Below are 12,677 nucleotides of genomic sequence, written 5' to 3' on the forward strand. Positions count from 1 at the left end.
ACCCTTATTAAAAGTTGTATATACCTTATCTCACAGGATAATTTTTGATGTTCCAAAAATAACATACGTAAAATACCTTAGAAAAATTTAAAATATAAAAACAGGTTGATTAGCTATAAGCAAATTAATATTGGTAAACGCACCTGAACATAGAACTTAAGTGAGTACAATAATAATATATTGTAATTAAGTTTGGCACACTTTAAGACTGTATCAAAATAGTTGATAAGGAAAACTATGTTTCTTTGTATACAATACTTTCTCACTTTCTTTTGGATTTAGAAATCCTGTAATAGTAAATAGTATTTTAGAGAATAACTTTTTCTTTTTGCAAATTAATTTTTCCATAAAAACCTACCATATTACTAGAAATAAGTAAAAATTAGAATATCACCACTCTAATGTATTCACACATACATATGAATATATATATATATAATAACATCATGTTATATAAGGGAGAAGCTGTGATTAATCCAATCATAATTTTATAATGTATTTTACAAAAAGAAATGCATGCTAGGGAACAGAAGAATTTTTAGTATGAATGTTAAATGTGTATATATATATCACATTAACACATTTTCTGAGATTTAAAAAAACATTTTTTATTGAAGAATGCTTCAGGACAGAGGCTTCCTGGCTTATGTAATGAAGACAAGATAGCAGTACAGCTTAGGGCATGGCAGATAGTTGGTGGTTAAGAGCACAGGCGTTAGAATAAAACGGGCTTCAATTTAAGTGTCATTTCTGCCAGTTACCAGTTCTGTGACTCTGGATAAGTAAAGTTGCTTGATCTCTCCAAACCGTGTTTCCTCATTTGTAAAATGAAGGTAATAATGTCATATGGGTAGCTGTAAGGTCTGTGAAATAATGCCTTTAAGCACTTCCAGTAGTCCTAGCCCTCTGTTAAATATGTAATAAAACTTATTTTTTAAAATTAATAATAATTAACAGAGTTTGTGAACAAGTTAGCTTTCCAGTGTTATTCTGCATATGACTTCAGAAGATCTGAATTTAATCCTGGCTCTAACCACAGATGTATGACTTTGGGAAGGAAGGTTATATAACTCCTGTATATTTCTTTTTATTAAATATGTGAAATAGTATGTATGCAAGGGTTCCTGTGAGGATTAAAATTAAATATAATAATGTATACGAAAGCACCCAACACAATACCTAGAAAAAATTAGATACCAAATACATGTTTTTAAAGCAACTTACAGTAGGCATGAGTTACTTTAAAAACTGTAGTTTCACAATTTAACAAATATTTATGGAGCACCTATTACACATACTCAGGATTTAGCTGCAAATAAGACATACTATGTCCTTACTCCTGTGGAGCTTACATTTTAGTGGTGAGGTTGGGAAAATAAACAAATAAACTGATGAAGAACTATAAAATACATTACACTGAGAATTCGAACAGTACATGAGGGTGAGTAACAGTGAACACTTCAGACAGGCCAGTCAGACTTCTCTAAGGAGGAGGCTGAGATAGTTAATTTACAATCCAAATGACATGAAAAGGCCTTGAAAAGATCAGAGGGATGAGGATTCTGAACATTTGCTGTGCAAAGGCACTGAGGCAGGACTAAACTTGAAATGTTTTAGGTACAAAAGTATCTGCAAAACTACCTACATCACAAGCTTAAGGATACCATATTTACTAAGCATTTGTATTACAGGCACCTTGGAGGATATACTAGTAAAGTGTATCTTCTTACTTTCTAGGAACTTTAAAAATATATTTAAGTGAGGAAATGAAATAGCTGTGATTTGTCATCATTTTCTGTTTTCTTTTTTTCTATCTTCCTTAGACACCATAAATGACACATTACAAAAAGAAGTGTTTCAGAGAGTATCACGTAAACTGGACTAATTCTGCTACGGCAGTTCTACAAAGGCTTGAAGAAAATCTTTGAAGTACTGCAATATAATTTTCTTGGAGCCAAACCATAAAACACATATATAAATGTTTATGTCTGCAAAACTTAGGAAGAAGGGAGAAGAGACCTTTTCCCCTTTGCATATTTAGACAATGCTGAGGCTGTATCCTCCTGGTCTAAAAATTGAGATAACTGCATTATAGGTAACCATGGTATCTTTATGAGAGACTGTTAGTAAGATTCTAAATATCTGACTTTGCTTCATGCAACTTTTCTTAAATTTCCTGAGTAACGTAGTTATGAATAAATAGTGCAATGTAAAATATTAGACCCTAAGTTCAATTTATAAAATGAAGATTTTTATATAAAAATTATGGTCAAGGTGTCATATTTTAATATTTCTCAAAGAAAGATGATTCATTTGATATAACTAATTATAAGTTTTATATCCTACATGTTGATGACCATACAGAAACTTTAAGACATATAATAGCCAAATATGAATCTACTCTTCCTTGCCAAATAAAGCAATGATGTTCTGCCAGCCAAACTAACAGGAAGCATGTGAAATGAACACAAAAGCAAACAGGCCTTACACTGCCTAAGGGAAAGTCAGCAAGATGGCAGTTTCAATCATTTGGAATAATGCTAAAGCAGCCTTAGGCTTTTCTCAGAATGGAAACATGTCACTATTACTGCAATATTTCAACAAATCAGAATGTAGAGAAAAGAACACTTATGCAACCACATCTTGGAAGGGCACTTTACTCAACATTTAAGTGGAAAACAATTATAAAGAAATTTCAGAAAAACTGTCAGTGAACATAAATGACTCAGGGAAAAATGTTTTTTCTTTCAAAGTGCTTAATAGATTTTTCAAAAGCTTACCACTTAGAAACAATTTCCTTATATATTCTCTTTAAGGAATTACTAATATAAAGACAAATTTATATAAAGTGGTAAGTGAAAAGTTTGATATTCAGGCTGCCAGTAAGAAATGCTCATTTTTCCCCAGTACAGTACTATTACTTTGGAAGGTTTGATCAAAGGGAATAAGCTTTCACAACATTTATATAGGAAGTTAAAAAATACTTCAAATATTTTGGGAACTTACCTAATCAGGATACTTTTAGCATGTGTCTAGTCATGTAGCCATCTTTGGTCAATCATCAAAAAATCAAAGGGAAATTGGCATGACTCAACCCTAACTTTAATACCGCATGATTGTGTCGTGTAAGCTTGTTTTGTGTGAGAGCTGCTGTGGTTTTAGCAGAGAGATTAACAACCGGACCTAAGCTGGCCTCCAAACCTTGCCCTGCTGATGCCTCAAGCTCTTTGAAGTCTGACCATCATACCTGGCAAAACAACAGTGGGAACTAGGATGGTGTCAGATCTAATCAAATTGTTTGCTGCAGCATAGCTAACTATGGGGTTCACTAATTGGCCCAATTGCGGATTATACCTTTTGCTACAGATTCAAGACAATAATTTAGTTAAATGATTTTTTTTTTTTCTTATCTCTTCTAATTAAGATTCCAAAGTGGGAAGAAATAGGATTAGACAGATTCTCAAAACTGTGTTCTCCTTAAGGTGGTATGCACTTTTGATAGGTTAACTATGGCATGTGAAATAAAGTGTAGTAAGTATTAAACCAACTTCTGATGATTCTGTGAAACCTTATGTAATGCTATTATATGCTGATATTACTTGAGAATAAAAGCATAAATATGAGAATGATAATATAATGATATATCAAAATGTACACATGTAAAAAATTACATTTCCATTGTTAAAAATGTTAATTTGGGTTTATTTTTGACAAGTGATTTAATCTAAATGAATATGTTCATTTAGATTTTTTTTTCTTTCTGCTAGCTGCAGTGTACCTAGGAATAAAAGTTAGTTGAAACAGCAAACAATATTTGTAGTATATTGGACTACAGCCTATGATGCTACAAGTTAATAAGGCTCTCAAGCCAGACATTTATATTTCCATTATTTTATTTTAGTAACATAATTGTGAGTTGACAAGCAAGTTAACCATCCTGCTCCCCATCTCTAGACGGGGAATGAATATGTTCAACGTTCTACTTCTCATTTAAAAACTGGAAAGGCTGCTGAAAGTAAGCATAGGGAATAAAGTAAACCTAGGACCAAATATATCATTAAATACTCCAAATTATTACACATTATCATAGCTACTAGCACCCCTGTAGTTTGTAAGAGTTTATGCTTTTCCAATACGTAAATAATAATCTTATTGAATAATCTTACTGAATAGTACCAAGTTATATGGCAATATAATTATAAATCTAATTTATATTGATTCCATTCTAGTCTTAATACTTAAGAATAAATCTATTACATGAGTACATAAAAAATAATAGCTACTTAATAAAAACTGGTTGGTCAATTATTTTGTGAGAAAAAGTTCTTGGTGACTGGAGAGGTACTGAGGTCCTATTCTGAATTAGGGACAAAGTATGATAAGACAACCTTGAGTAAACATGATTTACTTTGACACTCTTCTACTCTTAATATTCATTTAGTTTATGAGGCCCACATACATACACTACTTTTTTGATCAATTACAGCCTACACAAGTAGTGTTAATCTTTATATTGAAAATTTGTAGTAAATACTGTAAGTCTTTACAGTATATTTATTTACAGTGTAAGTCTTTTGTATATTTCAGGGTTAATCCAGTTACTGTACTCTCTGACTTGAACTTAGAAACATTGAATCTTTGAGCTGGAAAACTGTCCCATTACCAAAGTGGAAACTCTCTTTGTGAAAACCTTAATGGATGGTGCAAATAATGTAATAATACATTATGATCATTTATATTAGATAGTTTTATGACTAGAATGTGCTACAGTATGATCGAGCTGAAAATACAAAATCAAAATAGCAAAATATTAAGTGCAAGTGAAAATGTTGCATTTATGTCATCAAATATGCAGCCATATTTCAAATTCTGCCAAATCTTACTTGTTTATGTACTATAATTACATCAAAATTACTAAAGAAAAAACTGGTTAGTGATAGCCTGATATTAAAGAAGCAAAAATTACAGAAGCTAAGAAATGCATGTTTAACCAGTTATTTTAGCTTGGAAGTGACACCATGTACTCAAGTTATCTTACACGTAACTAAGAACACATTGTGTATGGGTCACTTGACTGGTGGAGCTTATATCATATTTATAGCTGTATTATTTGCACTATTTTTAAAAGCCCATTCATAATTTATCTATATTACATACATTTCAGCAAATATTTTATACCTATTAAGTAAATAACCCTGTTCTTGATTCTTAGATAGATACAAAGATGAAAAAGACACCATTTATGTGTATTGAATCTATTATTATATCTTAGTAAAGCTTTTGTTTAAAATATTTAATCACTATATAAAAATATCAATAAGCTTGTATAGTACTTGCTACTTAACAAAGGCTCAACAAATGTTTGCTATGATTAAATGGAGGTTAGGCAAGGTTAGGTAAATTTGATCTGGTTTAGATCAAGGAATAAGTAGTATATAATGGTTAATCAAATACTCTAGACTGTTACTATATATAGCTTATAAGAGTTATCAATTTTCAAAGAATTGGAAAGCTATTTCTTTTAACCTGAAATCATAGTTTAAACTTTGACTTTTACTTATCTAGAATGCATGTCAGGATTTTAGTGCAATTAGTATGGATATGATTCTGCTATGGTTTTTGTAGAGGGGGCTAATTTATAGAGCTTTGTAGTTACAGGTATTGGCAAAAATTTTTACTCTGATTAGATAAATATTTTCACTTGAATCTGGACAATACCAACATATACTCTGAGAAGGAAGAAATATTCTTTTGCTTTCTCCAAATCACTCAAAGAAATTAGAGACTATGAGTTAAAGTTGCTCTACCTGTTAGAGGCCCTTGGTAGCTGCTAGTAAAAAGATAATCAGTTTTCATACACATAAAGGGCAATGACTTAGCAAATCAAAGAAAAGATGCCCTAAAAATAGAGATGAGAGTGCTTGTCTGCTTCTTTTGCCCCTTTTTTCCAACCTTGCCCCCTTTTGAGACAATATGACTGACAGTAAATTCCAACATGTAACAAATCTGCCTGTGGAATTGGAAATGTTATTTCTGCTTTCCCTGCTAAACTACCTTTCACTTCTGAAAGTGAGACTCTGATTCAATGCCTGATTCAATGTCAGATTCAACTATCTTTCACTTCTGAAAGTAAGACTCAGATTAAATAGGCTACCTATTTTAGTCTCAGACTTTACAGGCTAGTAAGGTTACATTTTATTTAAAAAAAAATCAGGACATTTAAAAAGAACATTTATTTGTTGTGAGTATTAAAACAGTAGCATTTGCTTGATGATTTTACCCTCAATAAAGGAATCCCTGAACTAGTTACCTTCAGGTCATTTCTACCCCTGTTTCTAGTTTCTTTAATATATTACAAAGACTTGCTATCTGTTTGGATATGCATTTTAGAATGTACAACGCTACATTTAAAACATTTACTTTTAGGTGAACCACATGATTTTATTCTATTCTAATTATACCTATATATGTACTTCTATTTGGTTTGATTCCTTAATTTTTATTTTTTCTAATCACTAAATTGAGTATTATGGCATAAGTAAATAAGTTATTTAGAATGTGTGTATTTATATTAAAATAACAAAAAAACTAAAAAAACTTAAGTGATTAGGTCATTAGCCAAAAAGGTACAGAGTTTGATTATATAGAATTTTAAGAAACAACAGTCTATTTGTGTTTTGTTTTCAAACATTGCTTCTAAACCACAGGTTGACCAATTATAATGGTTCTTAGTTTACCATAGTAGGAACAAGAGAGAAAATGGAACAGAAATCTGTGTGGTTAATAAAAGATCTTTCATTAGCTCTGATGGTGAAGTGTAGTTACTATTAGAACCTAAAGTTATTCAGAGGAGAGGTCCCACTTGACATCATGTAAGTTCTTTATTTCTCTCTTTCCCTCAACTCCCAATAAGACTCAATGAGACAGAGAAAGAGAAATCATAAACATGATTCACATTACTGTACTACTTTCTTCTCTGGGTACAATATTTACTTTCACAGGGGAATCACCTTGCTTAGTTTGTATGGTAATAGAAATTGTATCTCAGATGTGGTTGTTAGAATACTGATTTTGGGGAAAAGGTGCCACGTGGAGAGAAAAAACTTACGTCTTCCATTAAAAATATAAACTCAAAAGAAAATGATAATCATGCTTTCCTTGTGACACTAAACTATAACTGTATCCTTCTCAATGTTTTAAGCAATATTATGGTACATTACTCAGTATTCTGTCAGAAAAGCTGAAACAATGTTTGAACAATTACAGTGTTGGGTTCCACTTCAATGGTTTCTTTTGAGAACTAAAGCAAATTAGCTCAAGAATCACTATTTCTACACTCTCACTCTTTTGGCTTTAAGTGGCTTTTGAAGGGAGTGTCCCCAGATGAGAAACTTCTAACACTCCTGCAGAGATGACCTGCTTGAAGAACTGGCTGCCTGATTAACTATTAACTGCTCTCAATAGGATTAGATAATTAAGGACATTGATGACCATTAATTAGGAGGAGGGCACATTAATTTGTCACTGAATAGGGCCCTTACAATGATTTATAGGTTAGTGCTACTTGCAAATGTGAAGGGAAAGAGAAAAAGAGAGAGAACCATTAAGTTACCTTATCAAGTGGCCAGCTTAAAGAGGGCAGAGGGTCAAAAAAGGGCCAAAGTGGTCACTTAAGGGTGAAGTCCCAAACACCAAAGCAGTGCCAAGCCACATTGACCATCATTTGGTGATGAAGTTAAAAATATGCTAATTTATTGGTGGCAATTCTCTCTTTTTATGGTTTCAAGCAGTTAAGACAAGTGGCCTGCTTAGGAGCTTTTCATTTGAAAAGAGATTAAACAAAATGGTTTGTCAAGGCTGCTTGGCTGTTTTATGTCTTTGTTAAAAAAAAATTGCACCGACTATACTGATAACTATCACATCACCCAAAAGCCATCTCTCTCTGAGCATTTACTTCATTAATAAATACATCAATTCTAATTGCTTAATAGTTCTCTGTTCATTTGCTCTTTAGCAAGATTAAGTTGAAATAAATCTCTTGTCCTACTACTTTCTGTCACCATTGCTTATGTAAGGGTCACAAAAAAAGTTGCAGTGTCTTAGAAAATGTACTTAAAGACACTAGTGTAAATTATAATTTGTTTAGTTCCACACGAGGAAAGGTAATTTCACTAACAGTAAAGAAAAATGCTTTTAAAATGTAGATAAGAATCCTCTTAGCCACAGACAATTGTGGGTAGCATTCACATTCCACACCCAAGTAAGCGTAGCTCATTAATATTTAATTAAATATGCTTTTGAAAGCCATGGAAATATGCATATCATATTTATCATGTAAGTTTGGAGCTTACTTTTAATAGATATTCAAAAGAAAGTCATCTTTGCCATACTTGATATATTGTAAAAATAAAACAATAGTCTAAAAAATTATTGTTATATCAGAAGAACTTAAAAATACTTAGCATAAAACATGTCCTAAGAATTTCATTAAAGTAAAAATAAGTGAAAATGAAAATAAAGTAAAGTAAAAATAAGTTAAAAATAAGTTTATCTCAAGATTGTAAACTAAAACACAAAAATTCTCTTACCTCAATGGTGAATAGCTTCCTTTTTAATTTAAAAGCTAAGTCTTTGACATCTGATTCATCACAGATCAAGTTATTAAGCCGAGGAATCTGCCGTATATGAATCAAGCCTTGTGGAAAGGAAATTAAAAGAAAAAAAATTTAAAACATTGTCATCAGATGCATAAATTAAAGAGTCTTATAGCAGAATCCTGTAAATTTACACACAAGCATCCTCCCCTTTTAAAACTGGAGCTTACTACCAGGAGCAATGAAGCAAATGGTGTGATTATACTCAAGTAATCAAGCAGAATAAGATAAACAGAAATCCTTGTGCGAGGAAAACTAATTGCACTTTGGTACAGAAGTACAGATGTAAAGAGGGATCTTAATACTTGTCAAAACTACAGCCGGTTTGTGTGTGATTTTCTCTTGTATTTACAGTAAGCAAATATGGCTATCACCTTGCATGCTGCCCACGGCACCACTGAGTGATCTTTATTTTATTAAATGCACCACTAAGCAGCCAGCAAAACAAGGCTTATAGGTTACTGATAACCAGTGAAGCACTCATGAAAAATATTTCATTTTGTACCTTATTAATGACTTGAACAAACCATTGAAGAAAACTACATTTCAAAGTACACTCTAGGACCAAACATTAACCCCTATGCCATCCAAGACACTCATTTCTATGGCATGTTAGACCTTTATGTAGCTGCTATAAGCTTTGCAACAGTGCTAGGTAAACCATGAGCTTTGGCCTCTTGTCAGTAGAAACACTTGCTAATTTTTTCTGACAAGGGCACTGCATGGCTTTTGTGCAGCCTAATGTAGTTTCTGACTAAACTAGGGGTCATTTCCCACAGATGAAGACATGGAAGGTTCTTCACTACATCTTTCTGCCTGACTCAGCTTATATTTAAAAATCGCCATCCCGAGGACACTGATCCAAAACATGGGGAAGAAAGGCAAATTACATATTTGAACAAAGAGACAAATCTTACTTATAGAACTGCTTCTCTAGTACAAGGTTTTGTATGTGTGTTTAAATGCTTAACAATGCATCTATTAGTCTTAGCTTAAACCTTTAAAGGTACTTAGCTTTAGAAATGGCCTCTTCAAAAATAATTAACCAAAATACCTGACAATTTTCCAAACTTAAAAAAATGCAAAAGGTGTTTCAAGAAGACAGCTTGTGGCTACCAATTAAGACTATCTCATACATACTATTTAGTAAAATATATTTATTAGAAATAGGCACACCATACTTTTATTTGCACGTTTCTTATTTTAACCTTAAATGTGCTTGCTTAGCTATCAAGAGGCCTTATAGAATAAATTAATAATTTCGTCATCAGGTCCTCCTTATTAACAGAAAGCATACTAGTCATTAGACGAGTAAATTATTTTACTCGGTGGAAAATAATTTATTAATTCAGAGGTTTTAGCACAAAGAATCGTAGCCTTTCAACCTTTGCAACATTTTAATCAAAATAATATTTTTTAGAATATAAAATATTTTACAAAATGCCTAAGTTCATAATACTTGTCTTATAAAACCTGGTAGCAGGCTTCAAATAAGCTATTCAGTCTTTAGAGGTTTCCATAGAAGTATGGTAGTTCCATAACAATGGTAGCAACAATTTATATATACTAAGAATAATAGGTAAAAATCTGTTATTCACTACATTCTATATTTGGTTTAGACCTATATTACTAACATGTAAGTACTACACTTTTACTATTCATATAGTTCTACATAAGACTCTTTATTAAAAAGAATCCCCAAATTAACCAAATGACTACAATATTACTAAAAGTAAAAAAAAAAAATAAGTAAAAAGTCTGACGAATTCACCTGTGTTTATATCAAGGTGGCAATATTTTATAATTTGTTCATAACTCAAACTAACAAGAAAATGAGTAAACACAGAAAAGTTCAAATATAATCAAAGATCTTCTCTTTCTGAAAATGTAATTGACTAGGAATCTGTAAATATAATCCAGTATGTATCTTATCATATGGCTAGGCTTTGTAAAGTATAAACTGCTATAGAAAACTGTCACTATTAGAATTAATACGATATTTATTTCAAACATGGCTAGTAAGTATGACTGATTACATGGCTACTTTAAGCCACTAGGACAACAAAATATACACCTGACTCAGCCATGCCTCAGTACTTGGGTTTGACTCCTTTCAGTTATTATAGTCTATAGTCTTAATGTAGTTGGGTAATAAGCTGCCATGGAAGACCGGACAGGAATGGAAAACATTTAACAGGTGTATTATAAAATTCATACTCCTTGACAGTAGATATTCAGATTGAACAGGATGCTTCCAGGTAACCTAGAAGCAGCCTGCTCATGCTCTTCTCATTATGAAGGTTGTACTTACCATGATAATCCTTATACAACGGGTTAGTTTCTTTCTCAGAACCAATAAATGATTCCAGACCAACTACTATATCTGACAAGTTTGTGACGCGGGCAATAATGGCTTTATTCTGCAAAACATGGAAACAAAACAGTAACGTTAAATGTTATGTTAATAATATAATATCTATAAAATATCACTATGCCATCTCATGAAAAACTGTGGTGGAGATAGACTATCCACAGAGAAATAACTTAAAAGTTAAAGCTACTATAGGCTGAAAACTGGATGGAAATACGCCCTTAATTGAAAATCGTGGCCCATGTAGACATGCTATTCTAATTTGAAGAACTGAAGGGAAAACATAAATTGGTAGAAGACATAAATTGATTAGTTCTGATAGAGAACATAAATTGATTATTTTTCACTTGCATTAAGGAACAAGACTACCTTTATTCTCATACATGGTTATTTTTCAAATTACTTCATCCAATGCCCATTGGAAAATCTGTCAGACAGCAGGATTCAGAAGCAGTAGATGGTACAGCATAAAGTATAGGGCAAGAGTCCCACTGTCGTCTGTCAGCTGGGACAAGGTCCCAGACCTATAACAGCTGAGGTCCTCTGTGACATATTAGAAACATGGAAAGGACCAGCTAAGAGACTGCAACGTGGCTAGCTATGAAGTCTTCTGTTTTCTCTTTCCAGATGCTGCCATTTGGCTCTGGGATAACAATAAAGGGAAAGAAAAGATGGTAGATGACTAACATTTAGACCAGTAGCCTATCCTTTATTTCTCGACGCAATCTGAGATGAACTGAAATACTGCTAAACACATTTTAATAAATGTCACATTTTGCCAGATCAAAACAATAGGTTAATATGTTTACAAACATAGTATGTCCAGTTATTAAGTAGCAAAAGTTCTAAAATACTAAGAATCTCCTGGCTATAAAAATATAATCACCAAATATCTGGTAGGGTTTTTTTAAAAATTCTTTAATTACTGGAAATCTAGTATTCCTTTTAGCCCCTGACGGGGTGATAGATCAGAAAACTGTGATTATATGCTATGATGTCTTAGACAATTTTTTGCTTAGCAGATGTAGATAAGTTGAAAATTTTTGTAAAATTTTGCAATTTTGAAACTCTCATTTTATACAATGGTAATGCCCACCAGTTTAAAACTAATCTTTGAAGAAGAGAATGGAAAATATAAAACAGAAAAATATAGCAGAAAATTTATTGGCCTGCTATATTCCCTGTTAGAAAGAAGTCAAATATAATAAAAGATTTTCATTTTCTGGGAACATGATTACAGCTGAGCTTACTAATATTCTTGTTTCTTAAGTCCCTTTATAAAGATGGCATAAGAATGAAAAATTAAAGAGGGCTGGTCAATGTTACCTGACTTGGTATTATGAAACACATAGTAGCCTGTGTCACCAAACATTCTGTTGAAATGACTGGTTAACTCACACCTAGGGCAGTATTTGAAACTCCTTCATAAGTTGGAATGTGTGTTATATAAAGAACGTTTCAGCATTATATAAAGAATGTTTCAGCCTTTGGATCAGTGTTGTTAAAAGGAATCAGTAAAAATAATTATTCTTAATTGTCTTTAATATGTTCAATCACGTGGGCACACTAAGTATAGAAAAACATAGTTTGGAAATGCCTATTTTTTCTAAGGCAATTTTTCATTCAATGGTGAGAAAATAATCCAGATTGAT

General features: G+C 32.1%; 1 protein-coding gene across 12 annotated transcripts in view; it reads right to left on the minus strand.

The window, feature by feature from the left end:
• The window catches only part of ELP4 (elongator acetyltransferase complex subunit 4), a 260,264-nt gene that overhangs the window by 120,938 nt on the left and 126,649 nt on the right, over positions 1–12,677 (minus strand). For 11 of the 12 annotated variants that reach the window (XM_058424532.1, XM_058424531.1, XM_032166350.2 and 8 more), the window contains exons 8-9: positions 10,966–11,074; positions 8,589–8,695 (exon numbers count right to left, since the gene is read on the minus strand). In XM_058424532.1, coding sequence (XP_058280515.1) covers positions 8,589–8,695; positions 10,966–11,074 — 216 coding nt within the window. Of the gene's footprint in view, positions 1–3,716; positions 4,010–8,588; positions 8,696–10,965; positions 11,075–12,677 lie in introns of those variants that run through there. The other variant, XM_058424537.1, reaches the window with a different exon arrangement.

Source organism: Hylobates moloch, unplaced genomic scaffold (assembly GCF_009828535.3).
Source record: "Hylobates moloch isolate HMO894 unplaced genomic scaffold, HMol_V3 SCAFFOLD_11, whole genome shotgun sequence".
Lineage (NCBI taxonomy): Eukaryota > Metazoa > Chordata > Mammalia > Primates > Hylobatidae > Hylobates > Hylobates moloch.